At 39.2% G+C, this 24,725-nt stretch overlaps 2 protein-coding genes across 6 annotated transcripts in view; one reads left to right on the top strand and one right to left on the bottom strand.

Annotated features, from left to right (window-relative positions):
• Window positions 1–22,839, top strand: part of WDR48 (WD repeat domain 48) — a 37,134-nt gene extending 14,295 nt beyond the window's left edge. For 2 of the 5 annotated variants that reach the window (XM_015618640.3, XM_033520137.1), the window contains 11 exons: window positions 1,264–1,338; window positions 1,681–1,783; window positions 2,078–2,175; window positions 3,769–3,876; window positions 4,258–4,354; window positions 4,858–4,953; window positions 6,998–7,103; window positions 8,612–8,699; window positions 9,257–9,333; window positions 10,072–10,264; window positions 10,880–13,560. In XM_015618640.3, coding sequence (XP_015474126.1) covers window positions 1,264–1,338; window positions 1,681–1,783; window positions 2,078–2,175; window positions 3,769–3,876; window positions 4,258–4,354; window positions 4,858–4,953; window positions 6,998–7,103; window positions 8,612–8,699; window positions 9,257–9,333; window positions 10,072–10,264; window positions 10,880–10,975 — 1,137 coding nt within the window. In that variant the 3' untranslated portion in view covers window positions 10,976–13,560. Of the gene's footprint in view, window positions 1–1,263; window positions 1,339–1,680; window positions 1,784–2,077; window positions 2,176–3,768; window positions 3,877–4,257; window positions 4,355–4,857; window positions 4,954–6,997; window positions 7,104–8,611; window positions 8,700–9,256; window positions 9,334–10,071; window positions 10,265–10,879; window positions 13,561–20,048 lie in introns of those variants that run through there. The other 3 variants (XR_004500358.1, XR_004500359.1, XM_033520132.1) reach the window with 3 other exon arrangements.
• Window positions 16,013–24,652, bottom strand: GORASP1 (golgi reassembly stacking protein 1). Its single transcript, XM_015618641.2, has 9 exons — window positions 24,483–24,652; window positions 22,491–22,571; window positions 21,301–21,504; window positions 20,556–20,642; window positions 20,098–20,228; window positions 19,432–19,573; window positions 18,866–19,010; window positions 18,403–18,558; window positions 16,013–18,115 (listed from the first exon to the last, which is right to left on the bottom strand). The coding sequence occupies exons 1-9, from the start codon at window positions 24,543–24,545 to the stop codon at window positions 17,832–17,834; spliced, it is 1,293 nt and encodes a 430-aa protein (XP_015474127.1). The 5' UTR covers window positions 24,546–24,652; the 3' UTR covers window positions 16,013–17,831.
• Window positions 24,653–24,725: the final 73 nt, after the last annotated feature.

Genomic DNA, 24,725 nt, shown 5'->3' with positions numbered 1-24,725 from the left:
AAGAGCACTGGAACCTGGAGCCACATCAAGATGGGTTTTGAGTATCTCCAAGAATGGAGAATTTACAACCTGTTCCAGTGTTCTGTCACCCTCACAGTATAAAAGGGTAGCTGTATGTTTTCTCATGAAACAGTGGCTTGAGGTATAAATTGATTAAAGAATTCACATTGGCTAGCAAGTGTTTACTACACCACATCTTCAGCAGATTGGCTCTGTCTCCTAAATTACATCTAAAGTTTAATTGCCTCAGGAAGATGGATGCCTGGCAGCTACTGAAAATATGTGAATTTGAATATTACTGAAATTGACTGTGTTTCACACACAAGAAGTTTGGTTTATCAGGCTCTAGTACAGTTTTAAGAAACTGAGCTGGCATTGCCAAGGTTTTGTACCAAAGTGGATTTTTCTTGGCAGCAGCATATGTGTGCAGGACTGTTTTAGAATCTGTTACATACTCATGGGAACCAGGAATAAAGTTGTTTGTGGGTTTTTTGAACACCTAAACATGATGTTTGCATGCACAAGTCTGAATCTTTCAAAGAGACTGTTTTTTTTGAATTTTCTTTCTGTCTCTAACTTTAGTGACATGACCTTGGAACCTGCAGGTATATATAAGGGGTGTGCAATTAAAACAGATACTGATAGGTATAAGCAGCCTGCCTTTCCTTGGGAGAGAACTCTATCTTAGTGTGTTAAGATAAAATCCTGGATATGTTAATTTAGTTCTGGAAAAGTCAGGATGTGAGAAATTTCAGTTCAAAATGGAAAATGAAAGTGCTGGTCAGCTGTACAGAGGTCAGAAGGGACCTCTAATCTTGGCTACAGTAATTCATTCATCTGAGAAATGTAATGTCAGAGCCAAATGTTTAAAATTCTGCTTTTTCAGTAGTATAGAACTTCTTACATCCTTATCTTAGCCATATGAAGTGTCTGAATACAAATTGAGAAAATACTGTACTTATTAAACTGGCCGTTAGGCAAGATTGCATCATGGTGGGTGTAACTTCAAGTATTGTGTTATTACACATTGCATCTATTATTGCCCATATCTACAATTCTTTTGTTGAATATTCGTAATAATTCCTCTGGATTTTCAGAAGTTTCATTTTAGCTACTTTTCATTTAAACTTTGTATTTCTGCAGTAAACTGAAAGTAGTGCTGTTTGAGATACTGCCATTTATGGGAAAGGGTCTACACGAGACAATACTTTTATCAAAGGGAAACTAACTTAAGTGTGACTGAAAGTTTGTTTCTTTATGTAGATGGAACTGGATAGATCAGCTGACCCTCCTCCTGCACTTTGGGTTGCAACAACTAAATCCTCTGTGAATAAATGGGTAAGTGATACATTTTATAGTCTGTGAATAAAATTGAATAGTCGTGGCTTTTGCAGTCTTGCTTTGGGAACTGTTGGGCTGTTTCTTTCAATTTGAATGAGATGTGCTGTGATTTGTAAACTTCCTTTAAAATAAATCATAAAATACTAATTTTGAAATTGCTGAAAAGGTATGAAGCTTTGAGTTACTTTCATTGCTCTATTTATGATGCTCTTAGAAATAAATTCTATTTCCTGGATCTGGATATTTAACATGTAAATAGCAGCATGAAGTGGCAGTTGCTACAGATAAAAGCAGAGTTTAGATGATTATGAATGTGTCATTATTTTCTTTCTTTCTTAGACTTTGAAGGGAATCCATAATTTTAGAGCATCAGGAGATTATGATAATGATTGTACCAATCCCATACCACCCTTGTGTACACAGCCTGACCAAGTTATAAAAGGTAAACAGCTGTTTTGCAGATTGTAAAATCTGGTATCTTTAGCAAAAGTGATAGACCTTGAAGATTGACTCTTTTTTTAAAAAGAACTTGATACTGTGATTTCAACCAGAGCAAAATGGTTTTTGTATATCCATGTTGGTTACAGTTAAAATTATGTTTAAACCCTGGACATCCAAGGTTTACACAAAAAACTGAAACCAAAGACCAGCATATGTCATGTTATGCAATTTAATTTAATGTGATACTAGAAAAAAATTATTACAGTAGTAACCTTAATTCTTGTTTGTTTGCCAGGGGGTGCTAGTATTATTCAGTGCCACATTCTTAATGACAAGAGGCACATATTAACCAAAGACACAAATAATAATGTGGCATACTGGGATGTCTTGAAGGTAAGGATGTAATTTCAGATTTTCTACTGTTGGATGATTATTTTGTGCAGCTTTATATATATTTTTTTAGTGTTTGAGATTTCTGTGGTAGAAAGTCAATCATCTTTCTGTCTCAGGATAACATGCAAAGTTTGCCTTTTGAAAAAAGAGGGGGAATTTCTGAGCTTTTTTATAGCTTTCCCTGATATGAGGCTGATATTTGTATTCACCTGAATTCAATCCAGTATTGACATCTGCATTCTCCTGAAATTCAGACCTGTGAATTTTTTCCAGGAAGTAATACTGTCTGTTTTCATGAGGGTTTGTTTCAAAGAGGGCTTGTGTTTGCTGGTAAGTCAGGAAGGCAGAAATGAACAGAAGGAAACCTGGCTCCTGCCTCGTGTTGCCTGCTGAGATTTGGTGTGACATTTCTTTGTTGCTTTACCCAGTGATTGGTCAGAGGAGTGGGGAAAGAGTGCAGAGAGAAAAGACTCAAATCCCACATCAGTGAGATGGTCAGCAATTTCTTCTCTGGCAAAAGCCTGTTTAAATTCTAAATATTTTCTTCTTGAACTATTCAGTGCAGCAGCCAAGATCAATAATGAGGTAAAGCATGCTCAGCCAGCTTACTGAGCTGTTGAATGAAGCAAAAAAGAAATTAAATTGGAGTATATAGATTTATACTAAAATTATGTAGATAAATTTTCAAAAAAAATTTGTTTATTTCAGCATGTATTTAAGTGTGCAGCATTAGATCTCAGGACCAAAGTCAAATGCTAATCTTAATTTTTACTTTCATTTGGTTTTATTTTTCTTAGTAAGTCTGTGAGAAGTGTCACTTGGTATGTTTAAATACATATTCACTGTGGAGATGAGATTGTTTGCCAGGTCAGAGTGTTGCTCTCAGCACTTGAAAGCTGAGGCTTTATTGAGGATGCTGGAAGAAGAGAGGCAGGTTTTCCTACCTGTAGCTGCACCCTTTAGTCTTTGCTTGTTATAACTTTTTCTGGGTTTTGAAGGAATAAATTCCCTCAAAATTCCCTGAAGTCCTTAGAGTTTGCCTAAAACAAGTATTTCAGCATGACCTCTGCAAGTGGATTATAATAATTTGGATTTTAACAGAATTATTTAAAGGACTTTTACTTTAAAAGTAAAAAAAAAAAGAGATAAAGCATCTGCACAGAAATTCACTCACTGCTGTTCCCATTATAGTAGTTGAGCTGAATTTGTTGCTTGATGTGCTGGAAATTCTGGTGTTTGATGGAGTACTGAAATATTGGTACTGCTGGGGAGAAAAATGACAGAGGGTATTAGAAGACAGCTGTCTACTCAGTGTAGGGAAAATATTTTCTAATATGAATTAATAATCTAAATTAATATTTCCAGACTTTTCTGCTGGCTTGATACCACTACCTTGGAGATAAATGAAGAATAAAAACTATTTGCCATATAAATTATTGTTTGACTTCTTTATAAAAGATTTAACCTTTAACTTGTTTTGGACTTCAGTGCTCAGGGAGAGAGCATAAGTCACAATCATTCCAAGTGTATATGAAAATCAAGACTTGAGGTGTTGATATAATTCAGTACTTATACATTTCTTTTGGTGAACAGGCATGTAAAGTGGAAGACCTGGGAAAAGTAGATTTTGAAGAGGAAATTAAGAAGAGATTTAAAATGGTTTATGTGCCAAACTGGTTCTCAGTGGACTTGAAAACCGGGGTGAGATACAGCTCCTAAATCTGTTGTCTTAATGTTATATTTCACATTTTTTCATGTGTTTTGTTTAAAAAGGTTTTAGTTTGTTAACTTTAGAAGAACATTCATTGCTTATCTGATGGATTAAATTTATTTTCAAGTAAAGCAGCAAATTTTACCTTTTCTTAATAATCTGAATAACAGATTTTTTTATTAAGTTTTTGCTTGTGGTGTAGTCCACCAATACTGCTTATGAATTAATACAGTTTGGTAAATAAAGTGTCCTGTCATGCTTTCAGATATTCTTTGGTTTGTATTCCCAGCTAAGTAGGAGAAAAGTTAAAAATTTGTGGACTTATTTAATCCCAGAAAACTATTACATTCCTTGTGGACTTTTGCCAACAGATGTTGACAATTACTTTGGATGAAAGTGACTGCTTTGCAGCCTGGGTGTCAGCAAAGGATGCTGGATTTAGCAGTCCTGATGGTTCTGATCCAAAATGTAAGTTTTAACTAATATTAGTGTTTTATTTTAACAAAGAAATCAAAATAAATTTCAGTATTCTGATAGAAGTATTCTAGTGCCACATATGTCAGTATCTGGTTGGATTTTGGGGCTTATCTTAATACTCAATTCTGTAGCATATTCTCCAAAGAAAATATTGCCTTTTTTTCCTGAAACAGTCACGTTCAGGGTTTACATTTAATTTTGTTTCAAACCTTCAAAATTCAAAAAGGAAAAACTAATTATAACCAAATGTAGAGATTGTTAAAGCACGTGACTGATCCAACAGCAGGGATTCTAAAATCAGCTTTTCCTGAGAGATTGTAGCATGCAGCTCTCAGATTGTGACAAGCAGATTTTTGTGCCTGTAAATAGTTTGCTTTGGGAACAGAACTGCTCAAACTCTTGAGTTTGAATTTTCAGCTGTGGATAGCAAGAACATTATTATGTTGCCCATGTTTTTTTTGTGATTGAAGTTCTGCCTCCCTGTGTCTTGACAGTAAACCTTGGAGGGCTTCTGCTGCAAGCATTGCTGGAGTATTGGCCTAGAACACATATAAATCCAATGGATGAAGAAGAAAATGAGATAAACCATGGTTAGTATTTTAATATTTTCCTTTTTTATTACTTGTCTGCACATTGTTTATATGTTTCTCAAACTGATACAATATTTGTTGTCTTACGCTGATCTCTGTGCATTAGACTTCATGTTTTTTTATCATTTCTAAATTTGCCTTTCACCAGGAAGTGTATTGTACTTCTGAAAGTGTCAGCAAAAATCTCATGTTTGTCTCTAAAAAAAGGTGAAAAAATTATTCTGAAGTTACAGAAATATGGTGAAAAAATTGATGAAAAACAATTACTGGCAGACTGAGGCTCGACTTGGAAAAGAAACACTAGATGACAGTAAATAGCAATAATTCAGTTATCCAACATTAGCCAGCATTCCCTTGACATAATTCCAGTTTTCTTCTAGGTGTTGTGAACAAAATAAAAGCTTTATTGGAAAAAATATATTCAGTGTAATAGTACATGGAATAGGTCTCTAAAAGTGGTATTTAAGGTAATGATACTAAGTCTAACCAGGCCTTAGATGAAAGTCACAGCCATGTGAAAGTAAGACAGAGGCTGAATTTGACAAAATAAAAGACTGTAAATCCTGAGCTGGAAATCGATTCAACCCAGGCCAGAGTTGACTGAAAAGTTTCATATTTGGTGATTAAGAGATTACTTTCTATAGATACATGATGCAATTAAAAAAACTGTACATTCAGCATGTCTTGCTGTTTTGTGACAAAACTGTGCCAAAAATTTCTTCTTTGAAGACTGGCCTCCATGGAGGGTTGGAGCACTTGGCAGACTCTTCTGGATCCAGTTGGTGATTCTCAGACTGATGTTTATTGGCAGTTTATGGCTTAGAGCCAGACAAGGTTTGAGAAGTGTCACTCACAGGCTCTTGTGGTGTTGGATTATTGATGCTACATTGCTTATTCCTGTGTAGACTTGTGGATTAGTGGAATGTTTGGAGTACTCATAACACAATCAGTTTTCATTGCTCTTCCAAAAGAGAAAAATTAGGAGACTGGCTCTGAGCAGTGACTTGAGAAGGTGAAGTGTACCTGTTGGATGCTGGCATTCTTGTAGAGATACAAATTTAAGTAAACACAAAATACATGCAGTGTGGTTCCTCTCAGTTGTTCAGAGAAGTGTTATGCAATTATCTTTCAAACAATAGGATTTTTCACTTGCTGTAACTTCAGTATTGTTTACCCTTTCCAATATAGATTTTCTTTTTTTTGTTTCTTGGTGTGCTACAATTTCTGACCTTTCTTTTGACTGTGTGTGTTTCTGGTTAGCAAGCTGAGGAATCATTCATCTCATGAGTGTGTGCCATTTAAATTTATTAACATTGCTTGAATTCAGCATCTCCTCAAATGCAGTAACGAGTGTGATGGAGATGATTTTTCCAAAGTGCAAGTCAGGCATCTAAATTCTTCTACATTGTTTCAAGATATCTACTGATTAGAAGCTTCACTGTTAAAGAGCTGTATAAATAATGCTGATTTTTCTTTAATCTTGTCCTATCCATCTGATATGGAGCCAGATTCTTCAGTCTTTGAAGAACCATGCTTCTGTAGTTAGCTGTAATAAATTGAATTTGTAACAGAGGAACTTCAAGGTACTGTGAGTCTGAGCTTTCCTACTGCACTGTTTTGACATCTGGCAAATCCAGATAGAAGAGCAGTGCAAACAACCCTTCAGAGTTCTGTAGTGTCACTCTAGAGGGAAGAACAGTCTTGTCTCAGCAGAGTCTCTTTAGTTGATTCCTAATATTAGTATTGTTCAGTTTGACAAAAGAAATAAGAAAGAAACCTTTTAATTGGGTTTTAGCTCTTTATTTTCTCTTTTTCACAGGCTTTTGAGGTAGGCCTTCTACAAACCTGTATAGAACTTGTTGCTCTCTAGTGTTTCTTTTTATATACTTGATGTATCTTGGAAATGGGGATTTTTTTGGTTTTCATGAAGCTTTTGATCTTATTAATTTACAAAATATATCTGCTGTAGGTGGAATGTGTGCCCAGTTTTAAGGCTTAGTGCAGTCTCACTGCTCTTTTACATGTGTTATTTTTTTTCCAACAGTGAATGGGGAGCAGGAGAACAGAGTCCAGAAAGGAAATGGATACTTCCAAGTGCCACCACATACACCAGTTATTTTTGGTGAGGCTGGAGGACGCACTTTGTTCAGGTATAAAAACTTATAAATATAAATTCAGTGGCTGAACAATCCCTTTCTTAGTGCAAGCAGGAATGTTACCAAAAATGTTCCCTGAATCTGTTCTGTACATTTAAGACATACACTTAAATGCAATTTAATTTATTAAACATGTATAATATTTAATAATACATATTATATTACAAAATATAATTAATTATATTTGTTAAGTATTTATAATATGATTATATTTAATAGCATATAATATTTAAGTTTCATTTAAAATACAATTAAACATGCAAAATATGCAGCTGTTGATGATGATTTGGCATTGTCCAACTGACCATGTGAGTTTGAATATCAGCAAGGTGGGGGTTTCAAAGCAGTAAGAGCTGTGCGTGATATTTTTGGGTGCCTCTTTCTGCTAACTGATAAATTAAACTGTTTTGGGTTGAAATTGTACTACTTTAGATTCTTGTGTGTTGTGCTGGTCTCTGAGCATGAATTACTCAGGAGCTGCTACTCACTAGAGTTGGCTTCTGCTCCCAAAATTCGTTAATGATCCAGTAGAAGGCCCTAATCTCTGGTAGGGAGGAGCACAGGTTCTGTTTTGCAATGTATATACTAATTACCCTTCTATTTCTTCTCACTCTGCATTGAAAAACCTAACTGTGATCTGTGATACATCAGAGACAGTTTAATAGTGCTGCAAAACAAGTGCTGAGCTTGCAAACACTGAATTATTTGATATTTACTGACATAGTGAATTTTAAATGTAAGGGGTGTGGGGCATGTTTGATTTGTTGGTTTTGTTTCCCAGGCTGAACAGGGCCCAAAATGAGGTAACTTTTGGCCAGTAAAACAGGGGAACCATTTTCAGCTTGGAAAACTGACTTTTTCATGCAGTATTAATGTATTTATGTTGTACCTGGGGCTTAATATTTGCCTGCTTTCTGTCCTGGTGGATGTTCCCTCTTACACAGCTGCTCCTCAAGAGACCCCTGCAAAGACCCTGTTGGAGGGAGCAAGCCATGTTTATGGGACCTAAAAGGTGGCTTGCTGGACTGACAAAATACCTCATTGCAATTTATAAAATGAAATGTGGCTTTTTTGCATCACTGCATGTGCACATTTCTTGAAATTGGCTTTATTCTTTCCTTTTAGTGAGGGCTTAGCAGATGTTTTACATGCAGAGCTCATTTTTCCCAAGGAGAGGAGAATTGCTTTATGCCAGGTGCCTTTTCTCTTCTCCTGGCAGCTCTGGACTTCAACACACAAACATAACACAATCCAGAGCAAAGTACTTTTATACATTTTGTGTCATAGCTGTAGCCTCCTGAGATCCTCTTCACTGTTTCTGGGATCTGTCTTACTACAGCTCTGTCTTTACAGAAAATAAGTGATCTCTTCCCCGAGAAGCTCATGATCCCAACAGAGTTCAGGCTCTCTGTCCATTAAGAGGACAGAACCTCTCCTGAAAGCATTTTAATGCAAATGACAATAATTGTTGTTACAATAAGGGCTATTTCTGTGTGTCTCAGGTTGTTATGTCGGGATTCAGGGGGTGAAACAGAATCCATGCTTCTTAATGAAACCGTGCCACAATGGGTAATTGACATCACTGTGGATGTAAGTATTGGGTGTATAAGTTTAGCTTTTTTAGTTTTTTTAAGATGTACTACAATTAACTTTGCAGTATCTGAAATGATACTTTAAATTTTTGCTGTGTTTGTATTTAAAATAAGTGGTCTCAAGGTCTGTAATCAAGACCTTTTGAGATGCATCATTTTTTGATGTGTCCAGTTGAAGTACTTCTGCTCAATTTCTTTTGACAGACTGTCTTAGATAAAGAATTCAAAGTCCTGTGCCTAATTGGTATCCTTTTCAAGTGAGGAACTCAGGAACAGGGAATACACTTCACATTGCTGCTGGTTTTTGATACTATCTAATTGCCTTTGAAAAAAATGATAATTTATATTCAAAAGCTAGATGATCTGTGCATCATCTAAATTGAAGTGTCTCAGGAGTATGAGTAATTTGGAAGTTGGCTGTGGTGGGGATGTTGATTAGGAATCTCTCATGGGTTTTGATAATTAGGAGCTGAATATACTTCACACAGCAGCTGCTGCAAATAGGAGCTAATGGTTCATCCTAAATTAACACTTCTGAAACTTGTTTCCTTCTAGAAAAATATGCCCAAGTTCAATAAGATTCCCTTCTACCTCCAACCTCATTCATCATCAGGGGCAAAAACTCTAAAAAAGTAAGTAATGCAAATATGATTATTAACACTGAATATCCAAAATGCAGAAAAAAACCTGCTAAGCTCAAGAAAAAAACACACACAAAAAAACCCCACCAAACCAATTCACTGATTTCACAGAGAATTGTTTTGTGCTTGATGAATTTGTAGAAGTTCTTAGTTATTTAGCAGAATTGCTCTAAAGCACTAAGTTATATCAGAATATATGAAAGAACTGTGGATTTAGGGTCAACAGGCAGTTATACAAGTTCATGCTAATAAATGTCTAAGAACTAACTATTATTATTGAAATGGAACTTTGTCTTTTGTAGTATTTAATCACAAAACAGATGAATTTATAGATTGTTACTCTGTTCAGAGCCACAGCTTTGTTTCCTGTTACTGACAGAGATGAATAATTGCTTTTTGAAAGGAAAAGGGACAAAAACTGCCAGTAGGGAATGCAGACTAGTTACCAGTCACATGTAAGTGGGAGCTGACTTGGTTAGAAATCACTGCAGATTTTTATCTGCTCTTCTGAATATCTCAACCACTTTTCTGAGTTTCTTTCTGTGACTCTGGATAAATTGCTGTTACAGTCACAGTATTCTGGATGATCCTGATAATTTACTACTAGACAATATAAAATTATCTCTATGTAGTTGTGTAGTTTGCTACAGCTAAGGAAGGTGTTGTGAAGATAAGAAATCCAGTTTGTTTCTCAAGTTTTTTCCTGACAAACTTCTCTAACTCCTTCAGAGACCGGCTGTCAGCCAGTGACATGCTTCAGGTGAGAAAAGTGATGGAACACGTGTATGAGAAAATCATCAACTTGGATAATGAGTCTCAGACAACGAGCTCCTCCAACAATGAGAAAGCAGGAGAACAAGAAAAGGAGGAAGACATTGCTGTGCTAGCAGAGGAGAAGATTGAACTTCTGTGCCAGGACCAGGTTAGTTCCCTGTGATTTAAAACCAAGCTCTAGAAGTGAATCGGTTGTGAATATTTTGAGTTCTAAATTTGAAATAAGCTAGAGATTATCTGTTACCTTTCAAACTAAGTAAATGTTTTGACATGATGGTAGATTAGTGCTGACACAAGTTTCTGACACTTGCAGATAGGCAGATGAAAGACTTTTCATCATAACCTTTTTAATTTGTTCTGAGATGGGGCCCTTACAGGGTTACTTACTCATAGCCAACAAATGGGCTTAATACAATTCCACAGAGTTGGATTTTTAGCATTTCTGGAATGTTTTGAATTCTGCTTCTTTGGCAGTTTTCAAAATTGGTCCAAAACCACTAATTGCCTAATAAGTGTAATGGAGAGTAGGTACTGAGGAGGTAGTTGTAATCTGAAGTTACATGTTGCTGTGCTAGAATCTTTCAGTAATGCATCAGGCTCAGCTGCTAATTAAAAAATCTGAGCCTTTGCATGACTCATCTTGGTATCAGTTTTCACTGTGAGTGAACTGGAGTGTTTGGTTTGGATTTTTTAATTTTTTTTTTTTTTAATTTCTGCTATCCTAGCAGACTTGTGGAATAAAAGCTGACTTTTTGCTGTGTAGGTTTTGGACCCCAACATGGACCTTCGAACTGTAAAGCACTTCATCTGGAAGAGTGGCGGGGACCTGACGCTTCACTACCGCCAGAAATCAACGTGAGGGCAGCACGGACCCAGAGCAGTCATCATTTACTTGACCTTGCTGTGCTGGTTCCAAGAGTAGTTCTAGAGCAGCCCTCTAAGGTAGATGAGACTTCTAATGCCTCAGTATGGATGGGAAGTAAACATTTAATTGAAGTGACTAATAGACCTGTAATATAGAGGAAAAAAAAAAATCTATATGACTTAAACTAAAGTCTGTCCTAGTCTCAGTCAATGAGATGGGAGGTCCCTGAGTGGTTTGTGTTGTGTGAGGTGTACAGAGAGTGGATGATAACCCAGTGCAGACTTTTGCTTCCTCCTTTTTTGCTTTTGGTTTTTTTCCAAAACATAATCCCCTCATCTGTTCATGCTCAGTATCAAACAGGTTTGGCCATATTAGTCACTGTTCACAATGTAATTAAGAACTGCACACAAGGTATTTTTAGTACATTCCATTCATAAAGTTCCAGCAATGATTTCTCACCGGTTACTTAAGCATTTCTACCACTAAAAAAAGTTTGGAAAAGGAAATACCAGAAAAATAGGTATTGCATACTTGAATGAATGGGCCCATTTAATTGCAAACCAAGGGTTAACATGAGAATTGTTTTAATTGCTTTAGAGAGCTGTTGACATGCAAGATAAGAACACTAGAAAAATATCAGAGCAGTATGAGTCCAGTGATGCTGTGCATCATAATAGTGAACATGCTTTGCAGCAACTTAGAGATTTTTTTTTTCTAAATATATATGTAACTACTTCCTGCACTGTGTCCTAGGTGTTCTAAAGACACACAAGTCTAATTTTTAGTAACTGTGCTCCAAAAGTATGTGACATTTTGTTAAAACTTTGAACCATTCTGATTATAACTTCATATGTTTAATGTTGAACTTTAGGAACTTCTCAGCAGATTTCATATTCATGAGATAAAAATACTGATTCTTCTTTTCTGAGGTTTTATATGCAATTGTTCTTTTGTTAGAGATTTATGCAGATCTTGTTTTCACTGCTATTTCTAAAAATCTGTGGCTGTCATAGGCTCATGGTAATCTTTTATAGAAGTTTAACTTATTGGGGGGAGGGAGGGTAAGGGCCTTTCAGCTTTTTGTGAGAAAATGTGGGGATATCCCAGAAAACCATTTGTAGCCAGAGCAAATTACAAATCCTCGTAGAGAAATGGTTTAGAAATTACTCTTGTCTGAAGCAGAAGCACAAGTGCCTTCAAGGGGCAGTATATTATTGGAGTTTCTTCAGGAGACACATGCTCTAGCCCTTCCTGTATCTTGTGATCAAGATTTAGGTTGAGGCCTAAGGAAAGTCCCAATAAATTATATTACTGGGATTGTATTGGTCAGACAAAAAGTAAAGTATTTTTCATCATGTTTTATCTGAAAAAATAGGCAAAATATAGTCAAATAGTCAAAATAGTCATTCCCTTCTGCACTTTTAACCCAGCAAAACAAGTTCATTGCTTAGACAAAACCATGGTTCAGAATTATGCTAGGATGTCTTTTCCCATCTTTTGAGAATCAGGTTCAGTTTTTTTATCCCTATTTTTGTGTATGCTTAGTTTGACACAATTGTGCTTTAACTGCACTTTTTTAGTGCTATCTGTGAATTAAGTAGTTAAACAGAACTGTAACTTTTATTGGTAAATTGTCCTGACTTGTATTTATTAATAGCAAGGGTCTCTGTCTGTTCCAATAGGCACTGTTTGGGTTATGTTTTGTTTCCTGATTGTCTTCCTGTCCTATTGTATACATTGGAGTTGCTCACAGTAATTTTTTGTTTGAAATCAGCCTGAGGTTGTAATTTTCCTTCTGTTTTTTTTTCTTTCTAACCATCCCGAAACACAGTAACAGGAAAGATTAATGAAAGAGTCTGCAATGCCAGAAGGGTAAATGATGTTTCACAGTTGTATAGAATAAAAGGCTTTAGTTAAAATATTTTCAAGTTGTTTTGTGTATTAGATAAACTGTGTAATTTTGGAGCTTGAATTTGACAAAGGACTTCAGAGTGCTTTGAAGCCTCAAGTAATGCAATGGCTGAAGAAATGGCAGCAGAATCCTGTGAAGATAATCTTGTAATGTGGGTGAATCTAAGAATTTCTGCGGTGAGCAGAACTTCAGATGTGAGTTCTGTTGAGGGGAGAATGTGACATGGGCAGTGCTGCTTTTGTACCATGAAAGTATTTTGTGCTAACAAGTGACTCACGCCAGTTGCTGCTGAGCTGTCGGCATGTGGAAAGGTTGTAAGAGGCACATGGGAAACCAAGCTGGGTTTCCTGATGTTGAAAAATGCCAGGACAGAATGCTCAGAGTTTTTACTGTGGGAATTGTCAGCTGAGCTGCTCTCTGAGGACTCAGTAATTCCCAAATGTGCCCCCAGATTCCCAGCTCTGGCTTAGATGGAGTATAAAGTGAGAGAAGGGGCTTTTTGCTACTACCTTTTAAATTGTCACCTTTTCTGGGCTTGTGCTGTCTGTAAGAGTCCTGAAGGCAGGAGGAGGAGGGCATTGAGTTAGTATTGAGTCACAACTCCTGGGAACATGGTGAGCAGTTTCAGATTGCCAGAATCATAAAAAAGGCTGTAGATTTGCAGAAGTTATTTCATTTCCAAGTTTATAACGGGAAGGAGATGTAAATCTAGTGTTTAGTAGTGCAGACTGTCTCCCAGAAAAGCATTTAAACAATGTATGACAGATATTTTTTTATTCTGTTTAGGTGTGGTGGGGCTGAGAACAGGAGAGCTTGGCTCAGAATTTGTAGTTGAAGTGCAAGTATCATTTTAGGATGAGAAGAACAGCTTGAAGGAGTTACCAGTAACTTTAAGAAACACTGAAAAAATATTCAAAATAAGCTCTAGACAGAAAGGTTATGGACTCCCCTTCCCTGGAAGTATTCAAGGCCAGACTGGGTGGGAATCTAAGTATCCTGTTCTAGTGGAAGGTGTTCCTGCCCAGGGCAAGGGCTTGGAAGTGGATGAGCATTATTATAGAATCATAATTGGTTTGTGTTGGAAGGGATCTTAGCACAGTTCTACCCCTTGGTCTTGGGATTTATTAGTTGGATTATCCAAGTATTCCCCAGGAGAGGGGCAGCCAGGGGTGCACAGGGCAGTTACTGGTATAGAGACATTACACCAAGGTATTATTTTTCCTTTCACAGAGGTCCTGCTTGATTCAAACTTTATCCCTAGAAATTTATTGAACTTGTCATTTAGAATCAATCTTTTAGCTCATGGTCTTACACTGTGGATGTGATGCTGGCTCCTGAACAGAGCCAGGTAGAGTCACCTCCCAGCTGGATAACAGAGCTGTTACACCCTTAACAAGAAAGTGGTTGTTTGAAATAGCTCCCTGTACTGCAGTGGAGGCTTTTCTGTACAGAGCTGTGCAAACACCATGCAGAGCAGAGGCGCTGACTAAAGCCTGAGTGGGACATGTCTGATCTCTCTGAGGATATTGTGACACTATTCTGAATGTCTTTCAGGAGACTCTGAATGCTTAATTACATATTGTAGATTAGAAATGTAACTTTGAACAAACAGCTGAAATTCTGCTACAGCAGAACCAAAGCCAGTTGGTGTTTGCATAAGGCAAAAGCCAAGAAGGAGGTTGTGTGGGCAGTGCCCAGGAAATGGAACATACTAGTGCAGTCTAGTCAATGCAATTAGTAGCCTGTAACTGCTTTCTCTTAAGAGCCTGTTATTTTGTAACTGCTTGGAGGTGAAAATGCTTGCCCAGTTTTGGAGGAAGATGGAGAATGCATGTGGAAGTACACAAGCCCACCAGTAAATGTGAGTGGTGTGATCTCTGCTCAGCATTGCAGGGATCCCTTTTCCTGCAGCATTTCTGAGTTGTAGCTCAGAGAAGCTCACTCAAGTGTGGCTGAGCAGCCTCTGCACAGAGCCTAGAGCAGTACAGCAGGAGGTTCAGTAGATTGTCAGGCCTGCTGTGAAAGTTTAAGAGGGAAAATTAAATCAACTGCCTGAATTTGGTATTTTAATAGTTCTACCGGTAGGTGTTCAACTTCAAGACAATAAATACATCCATTCACTCATTCAAGTTCAGCCAGAATTAGTTCAGCATCCATATTGCTGTAATAATGAAATTTGCATGTTTATCTCTAGGATGGTTACTTTCTTATCATGATCTTGGAGGTTTTACAATCGTTCCGAGTACAGGGTTATGCTGTATGGAAAGTTCCCATGGATCAAGTTAGCCTCAGCTGGGGCAGGGCTTGGCCAGCTTTCTGTGGCCTTTGTTGGACAGAGGTTTGAGTCCCTGTGGCTCAGAGGGCTGCTCCTGGCTCAGCCCCCATCAGCCCTGGGAGCTGTGCATTGGCTGGAGCACAGCTCAGTGGAGATGGGCTTTACCTAATCCTCACTCTAATACTTGAGCTGCTGGGAGCCTCTGTGGATTTAACATCTGCCAGACCTGTGTCCTCAGGCTCAGCTGTTAATTGTAGCGAGCAGCTCAGGTCTGGAAGCTCATCTTGTTGTGTCTGGCCACGCAAACCACACTGCTGCTGTAATGTCCGAGGTGACCTCCTCCTCCTCCCTTTGTTTTACCTTTCCCCTGATGCTGCCCAGATAATCCTTCTTGTGTCTACAGAAGAGCTGCTGCTGTCGGGTTTAGAGATGCCCTCAAAGTTAGAGAGTGGGAGAAAGGTCACGTCCTGCTTACCTGGAGACATGTTTGGGACAGCAGCAGGCTTGTGTGGCTGTTTGGTATTGGCTCTGAATCCAGCAACCCTCAGGTGCTTCTCTCATTCTTTTTATTTTGAAACTAAAATTCCAATCACTTTTCTCACTTGCCCTCACAAACAGGAGGACTCTCTGCTTTTGGGCTGCAGCTGTGAGGGAGTATCCAAGTTGGTCAGAGAAGAGAAATTTGATGAGGAGATCCAACTCTTCACCTCATTTAGCATTTGAATGATCAGGTTTCAGGTTTGGAGAACACAACATTCTCCTGCTCAAGATTAACTACTTGGTTTTCCAAACCCCTTCCCAGATCCAGTTAACATAACACACAGAGCCTGGACACAGACTGAAATAAGTTTCAGCCATTTATTATGGTGACATTTGAAATCTAGCCTGAGTTTTGACATTCCCTGCTCTTAGATTTCTAAAAGGTGTTTATGGTACAGAGTCATTTAAATGAGCTATTACCCTCTCATGGCCATTTCTGATAAAGGTAAAGGACTAGAAACAGTCCTAAATAGACAACATGAATAAAACACCACTTAGGTGTCTTCAGGCATCAGGCTCCAAGATTAAACAAACCTAGGAATAATTTAAATTACATTTCTTTTTAGTGTGTGGCTCTTTGCCCTTGTAACAGTCAGCTGGGGGAACAAAATAAGAAATTTATTTTAGCAACACAGGAAATAAAATTGGCTTACAATTAACAGACCCTTTAGCAGACTAGAATCCACTGTCAATTCTACTGCCTGTAATACATTCTTTAAAGCAACAGGTACTTTGACAGTCCTGTTCAGAACTACTGTACTTGCAGTATTTCAGATGAACAACAGATCAAGAGCAGATTTTTTTTTGTTGGAGTGGACTTGTCTGAAGCTCTGTTGTGCTGTGGCTTTGCCTGCACCCTTTGGCTGAATCTGAGCTGTCAGAGACAAACCTGTGGGACCCGGAGTCCCCCCCTCCATCAGCACCAGATTTCAGCCCAGTCAGTGTCACTGTCTGACCTGCACAGTGCAGAAACACAGCAGGAGCCAGAGCAAAGGAAATCGGGCAATATTGTGCTAAATAAGTGTACTTTAGTTTATAGCCTAAACACATGCCAGCCTTGTACCCCATTCTCTTAATTTACAAAGGATTTTCACTGCAGTAGCTGTATCATTGCCTAACAGCAGTTTTGAAATTCCATGATAAATCACTGCCCTGAGGATTATAAAACCATCCATGTCTTCCATTGTTTATGCCATGTTTGCCATTACATTCAGAAGTGATTTGGAGACAAATGCAAACAAAGCTACAAAAACAAATTGCAGGTGCTGCACAACAGCCCATGTCTTAAACTTACAATAATTTGTATAAAAATAGTAATGAGTGAATAGGAGCAAAGGAAAGCTATTTCTCAGTCACTAGAGAAGCAAAGACATTCACCCTTCCCCAAAAAGACTCATCACCCCTACTTTAAAATCATCTTCAATTTGTTTCAAGTAACCACCATCACTCCCTCCCCCTTCATTGTTTGTTTAACTGCACAGCCACCACCTGGTCCATTCAAGAGCAGAACTGAATGGCTTTGTGCCATTTGGGGCTGCAATTTTAAAGCCCATTGTATTTCTTTCCAGCTCAAGTAGGTATACAAAAGGTACATGAATGACTGTTGCAGAGAAGGGAAAGAAACCAAGAAAAATAATAGTCTAGTAAGTGAAAACATGTTAGTGTAAGAAATGCCTTGCAAGTCACAAGAGCAGTCTAACCAAGGTGTACCATTAGAAAAGCTTTCTAACAAAACTATAAATATTTTTATAATGCCATCAAACATCGGGATAAAATCATCACTAAGTGTCACTGTTCAGGCACAATGCCTTTGTAAGTACATTCAGGAGCACTTGTAGGCAAACGTGAATTCCAGAACTTGACATTCTGCCAGTGTCCAACTTGTTTCTGCATTAATTTCTCTATTGATTGGGTGATTTTGGACAGCATTCAAAATTTTAACATAGATCAATCCATTAAACAGTGATTGGAAAAGACAACAGGATATGTACTTCATGTGATTTCTTTTCTAGTGTTGTCTACATTAACAAAATATAGCAACTGTAATTCTTTCAAGATAAGAAAAATATTCCAAGCTGTAGCACTGCAGCATTCAGCAGTCTGTAAAGAGCAGCAGGGTCCACTCACTCAGGATCTTGTGCGGCTGCTTCTCCTTTCTGCTCACTTGCTGCTTCGTGCTCTGGTGTCTCTGGAGCTGTGGTTAATGAGCTCTCAGTGCTGTTCACAAGCAGCTTGGATTCCTGGTTATCAGCATCAGTTCCTAGTGTTGTTTTTGAAGAAATGTCATGAGGAAGATCAAGAGAAGGTAAAGATGGAATTGAAGGCAGGAGGTCATCCAGTGTGGGCTGCTTGCCTGATCCTTCAGGATACAGGGTTAAACCTTCAGGGTCCAAAGTTGAGGCATTTTCTGGAAAACAGATAGTTTGTAAAAAAAACAAAACATACCAGGCTAACAGATAGTGCCTCAGCATTTTCATTTAACAAAAGAGACCCACATTCTGTAAACTTAAGGGAAAGTGCATTAGGTTTTTCCATTTCTAAACCTGATTTCTGCTACTTTTTCCATCCCATCTTTGCCAGTCTTGCTGATCTTTATTAAAATTTGCCTGTTTCAAAAACTGTGATGATGTTAAGTGAACATGAGTTGGTGCCATTCCAGAAATTAGATCTAAAGGAAATCTTGAGTGCACTTACCAAAATAAGCAGAGGCTTCACTATTTGGCATTAGTGTTTCAGGGCCTACAGAAGCCCCTGCTGCTGGCACATTGAAGGAGGCAGATGGGGACATGCTGGACCTGTCTGTTAAGCTTGTGAACTCAGAAACTGAAATTCCAGACATATCTAGAAAGCCTGAAGGAGAAAGCAAATATTAGTTGCAACACAAAATACTAGATTTAAAAGGACATGTTCTATCCAGACTGAAGTCAGTGAAGTCCCCTTACCACTAAATACAAATAAATGTAACTTACGTGGTAACCAAATTCTACAGCTCTAAAATCCAGGTAAGTCAAAAACCTCAAAGAGAACCACCACCAGTGCTCACAATTCTGAATTTAAACCTCTAGCTTGTTTAAGACCATATTAGTTTATTTAGAACTAACATGTACTATAATGTACTCAAAAGAATTGGTGAAAAAAAGGCACCCAAAAGACATACCTGGATCCATAACTCTCTGGAGAGGGGGAGGAGGAGAAAGAGAACTTTCTGGTGAGTAACCACTCATTTCTTGCTCTGTGGAATGATCCAAGTTCATAACTGTTTCAGAGATGTCATTCTGAGAGGTAGGTGCCAACAATGGAGTCTGGAATAAGACAGCAAGAAGTAAAAACATTGTTTTATATCAGAAGCTTCACCTGTAGCCAAACCTCCCATGAAAGGACATGTTCCAGTTCAGCCTTTTAAAGCCAGTCTGTTCTCAGAACTTCGTTTTTGAGGGTGTGTCTCCTAGAGAAGTAGATGTTCTAACATGAGCCTCATTGACTGGCATGGCTGTAGGATGCAAGACTTGAAAACAAGGAGAAAATACCTGGCAGGAATTAGTGACTGGTGATCTGGCACCTGCTCAGCAACATCAGCTCTTCCTTTCCCTTCAGCCAACTCCATTTCATTCAAGCAAGACTGAATGCTGTACTCAAACATTCTGTATTACCACTGTCTCAACCAGCAGAAAATTTTGAAACTCCAGAGAACATGGCAGAGATTGGAATTTATCTCTTTCCTACCTCTGTGTAACCATTAGTGGATGGCACAGGAGTTCCAGCTTCTGGTGAGGGTGAAGGTGGTTTGCTTTCTGGCTTTTTCTTTGATGTCACGGACTGTGTTGGAATTCTGTGCAAATAGCCATATCCAATACCACATCCTAAACTGTACAAGAGGAAAAAAATCAAGACAAAAGCTGCTCTTAACAAAGCTAATATTTTAAATTTTGACTCTTTTAAACAAGAAGAGTTTATAGCACGAAATAGCTACCTGCAAGAATTTCCATTTAAGAGTACTTAAGGAAGACTTTGCAGTGAACTTTGAGACATGCACAGCTTAGCTTTCAGTGCATTATTTTATATCTTTACCAAGTATTTAATCTGAGCTGAGGTGGGTTTTGTTCTTGCTTTAGCTGAATGTTTTGACTATGAGAATGCAGATACTCTGCTAACTGGGAACTTAAGACAGGAGTTTTGCCATTTGATTCAACTTGAACAGGATTAGATCCTGAATGTGTCCAATTCCTAGTTCTAGGCTGATTTTTGTTTAATTAAAGATTAAGAGTTTTGGGTGACAGGTGTGAGGAAACAAGGCTTAACTTGGAAACACTAATAACTGATAGTAGTAATACTCCTAATAGGAGCTCATCTACAGCAAGTGTAAAACCTGTCAGCAGGAGAGATCAGTACCTTCCTTCTCCACCCCAAGCTCCATTGGGAGTCACAACTACCTCTCGGATGGAATCTGCTTCAGTGTTATAAACCATCAGCTTCAGTGGCTTCCCCTCATGGGATTCAATCAGGGAAAAGAAATCCTCTGACTATGGAAAAAACAGGAAGAAAGTAGTAGTTAATAAACCCAAATGTCAAAGTCAACATTTTACACAGTTATTTACTCAATGTCAGACATTAAATACCCAGAGACAGAAAAATCACCAATGTAGTTTGATCTTTAGTGGCAACTTATTTTTATTGTCAGACCAAAAAGAAAGATGTTTACCTTAACCATAAAGTTTCTGTCATAAACATCAGCCTTCCACAATCCCCCCCCACATGTTTGATCAGATTTATACCAAACCCAAACCCTACAACAAACACTTGGTAGGCACAAAGACAATCACTCTGTGTTGGAAGGAACATGCACCCACCTCCTGAAGAATCTGATCAGATCCAACAATGTAGTCACTGTATGGCTGGAGACCAGCCAGAGCCGCAGGAGACGAAGGCTCAACGTCCTGTGAAAGAGTGACACGAGTCATCTGCACCCACAGCAGGGTAAACTACCATGAACAAAAAGAAGAGCTAACTTCCAGAGCAAGGAAGGAAAGAGCATGTTGTTAATGGCATAAAAAAGAAACTCTTGGAATAGTCTACATCTATGTGTGACATCCTGTAAAAGATGCTAAGTAAGAAAGATGTAAAACATGGTAAGAAAATTCTTACTCCTCTGAACATGTTGAGAAATTGCATTTACTTAAGCAACCAGAAACATAAACATTCTTTCCTATTCAGTTCTACTCTTTCAGCTCTTCCTCTTAATTTTAAAATAAATTTGTGGTGCTATTTGTAATATTACTTTAATGAAGTTTAGCCAAGACAGAGACAATCAGGCCAGAATCTTTTTTGCTTTTGCCATTGATTCTTCAACATAAAATGAAAAAACCCTTCCCACCTATCCTGTTTGGTCCAGTTGGGATGGAGTTACTTTTGTCACTGGGAACCCTGACAGCCAACCCACTTCTTGTCCCTACTCAAATAGCTCAGACAAACCTTCAGGACTGTGTTCCCTTCCTCTGTGTGACTGTGTTGCTGTACTTTACACTATGGCTAAACATCACACTGTAAAACAAGGTTACACAACCAATAATGAGCCAGCCAAGGATTCCTCCTCACCAGAACGTGCCACACGTGTTCATTGGCTCCCTGGAAGCTGCAGAACCTCACGCTGGCTCCAAGGAGGCCTTGTCCTCCCCACATGTTACTGGGGATCACCTCCACCTCTCGGATTTTCATTGTTTTGATGTTATACACCTCCAGCTTCACTGCTTTCTCAGCATTTGCCTTCAGCAGGTCTTTCAACATATTGTTTTCCTTGTTCTGTAGAGCAGAGATACAGGATTAACATTATTTCCAGTTGCACCTGTAATATCTGTGGCAGAATTTGAATACAAAGAACCAAAAGTATGAAAGTTTAGGCTCTGTGGTTCACAAACTATCCCAGCAATTTCCAATTCAATTTTCTTTTACTATAAAGCAGTCAGTACTGTCAACACACATCCCTTTACATAAATACTTCCTGTTATTCCATTTCATCACTGGCATTTCTGTCCTTCACAACTGCTATTAAATAATACCAGCAGTATCAGATGTCGACTGCATTTAACAATGAGCAGCAACATTTCACTTCATGTCTCTGAGCCTCATCCCTCTTCAACAGCCCTTCAAAGTCACTGCAAACTGACTGTGAAAGAATATCTTCATTTCTGTCATGTTAGAAGATTAATTACCTTCCCCCAAATCTGCCCTTATAATGATCACTTCTAAAAAAGACATCTCATGAAACCAAGACAAAACTTAATGAATTCAGCTTGTATTTGGTTAGGGTGGAGCATACAAGGTAAAGCCCCAATCAAAACTCAGAAAAACCCCACCAGACCAAAACTCAGCTCTTCTCTCATAACACACAGGAACTGTGTTCTTTGTCTTGAAAGTACAAGTAGACAGGCTATGATTCTTTTCCGTGTTTTATCAAATGTTGAAACTATTTTGTTTAAACAAATACTGAGCTCTGACTATTGACTCACTAGTTCAGTATTCACAAATGAGTACAAATGAGCAACAACATAAACATTGTGTTAACCTGTTAAGAAGTTAAGGTGAGTAAAGGCATAAACAAAAGCTTTCCTTCAAACTTGGATCCAGCCAAAGCGACTTTGAACACCTTCAAATTTTACTTTACTTTTAATGTCCAATGTGAAAAGTTTCTCTGCTTGTGCCAGTTATGGCTTTTACCTTTCATCATCATTACAGCACCCACAGTTCATGGAGGGTGGAAAAAAACACTGAAATTGTTTGAGACTTACAAGCCTTGTGTGTCCTATGGCAATGATGAAATCAAAGAAAGGTTCCAGTCCTCCTTGTTGGGCTGGGGAATTCTCTTGGACCTGCAGAACATACATTTTATCATTATTCTACACTGATCTCCAGTTACATAAGTGAAGGTGTTAATCTTTACACTTGATTCAATATTTACTTTTGAGCTGAGCCAGAGATAAGGCACCCAATGACTGCCCTCAATCTTACTTTTATAAAACTATGAACAGATATCCAAATGAAGCTGTAAAAGCAGGTTTTGAACCCCATTTAAGACATAAATGTTGTGATTCAGAGTTCACAGCTTGGAATTATTAAATGCTGAATACTTTGGAGAAATGTTTGTTTTTCAATGTGCTGCTGCAGGATTTTCTTCCTTGGTTCTAACAACCTGAGCACAGTGAGAGTCCCTACTTGCATCAGATCCATTTTTCCGTGAACACAAGTGACAGCTGGCTTCCCACATTTCCAGCCTATTGGAACAGGAATATTTACACAAGCACACGCCTGCCTACAAGTTCTGATCAAGAAAACTGCCACCACTTAGAAAAGACTCTTAAGAAATAAGAGTTGGGACATTTCAATTGCATTAGAACCAAAGTTGTCATAGAAGAGATGCCATCAATAGTGAGAATACTCATAAAACACCTTCATACCAGGAAAAACCCCACAAAAAGTTTGCAGATTACATTAAAGTCCACCCACTTCAAGGTACACAGAGAAAGCAAGGTGGTGTTATGGAATCACTGCAAACCTACTGACAATTTGCTCTTGACTTCGCTTTTTGTTAACTCAGCAGCCCTTAACCTAAGATATATTTGACTCCTGAGGGCCACCTCACAATTTAAGTATAAAATTACAACCCAGACATCATCTAAACTGGGAAGTTCATTGCTAGGAAAGTTAAAACTCCTACATCTTGTATTTGGTCTGGTGTTACCAAAATGCTAGATATATATTTTTACCTTTTTTTAAAAAGATAAAGTTGTACTGGCATTGTGGCTTTTGCTGACAGAACTGTCTATAAAAGTTATAAAATATATTTAATAGCATAGTTACTTCAATAAAAGCTTCCAAAGCAAAAATAAGACTAAAAATCATGCTTTATTTTCAAAGTCAAAACTGAGCACTGTAACCACAGCTGGAGTAGAAGCAGTAACTTTGATCACAACCCTGAACTGCATCAAAAGCAAACAGGCAGCTTTATACTGCTGAGAAACACTTTATACTGCAGCTTTATGCTGAGAAACACAGAATGCAGATGAAGTGGAAACAGCACGTGGCAGCAACGCTCCCATTCTTATTCCAGGGAAGGAAAATACCCACCGAAAGAAACAATAACTCATGCAAGCATCTGCCCATCATTCCAGATATGCATTTACACCACTGTACGTGCAGACATCTGCTAAAGAGGAGTTACAACAAATTTGCATCTACATCTGGGAGAGGCAGCCACGGAGGAAAGCACCGCTGGAGCGGGAATTAACCCCCTAACATGATGCTGTGAAGATCCACAGAGAAGGGAGCAGGGGAAGAAGGAGGGAAGTAGGGGAATAAGGAGAGAGAACAGGGAGAGATAGAGGGGAGCAGAAAGAGAAGGGGAACGGGGAGGGGAGCAGGGGGAACAGGAGGGGAACAGGGAGAGAAGAAGCGCTGTTCTACTCTTTAACAACTTCGAGAGCAGCCCCCCAGGCCTCCCCCAAGCTGTTCGGCAGCCAAGTCCCGCCAGGTCGCGGCCCCGAGCTCGCTGCAGCTGTCGGGACGGGCACCCGCTGGTATCGGGAGCGGCGCGGCCGCCCCGCCCCTGCCGGCGTGGCAGCTCCGGGAAGGAGCCCACAGGTGGGAGCCGGGGCGACCCAGCCACCACGGGCGGGATGCGGCAGCGGGGCCCCGCCGGACCCGCCCCAGCGCCCGCCGCCCCTCGCGGGCCTCCCAACCTCCCTCCTTCCCTCTCCCCGCGGGCCCGGCGGCGGCCGCCTCACCCCGTGCACGTGGAAGCCCTCGGCGCCGCCGCCGGGACCCTCGGAGCTGGATCCCAGCCCCATGGCGGCCGCCCCGCCACCGCTCCGCCGGGACCCGAGCGGACCCGGCCCTCAGGCGGCGGCGGCCCCGAGCATCGCTCTCACGCCGCTCCCGCAGGCCCGAGCAGCCGAGCGCCGAGCGCAGCGCGGGGACTCTGCGGAGCGATGTGGGAGCGCGGCTCGGCTCCGCGCCCTGGCGCGTGA

This window comes from Parus major, chromosome 2 (genome assembly GCF_001522545.3).
Source record: "Parus major isolate Abel chromosome 2, Parus_major1.1, whole genome shotgun sequence".
Lineage (NCBI taxonomy): Eukaryota > Metazoa > Chordata > Aves > Passeriformes > Paridae > Parus > Parus major.
Note: the sequence above shows the minus strand (reverse complement) of the source record. Positions and strands in the feature narration are given on the sequence as shown.

Bases quoted from the DNA above. Each gene is read 5' to 3' on its own strand.
- GORASP1 (XM_015618641.2), bottom strand. From the start codon at position 24,545: ATGGGGCTGGGATCCAGCTCCGAGGGTCCCGGCGGCGGCGCCGAGGGC. The intron at 19,011-19,431 runs GTAGGAAAGAGA...GTCTTATTCCAG, and splicing joins CCACTAATGGTTACACAGAG to ACTCCATTGTTGGCACCTAC. The intron at 18,116-18,402 runs GTAAGTGCACTC...TCTGTTTTCCAG, and splicing joins TGAAGCCTCTGCTTATTTTG to AAAATGCCTCAACTTTGGAC.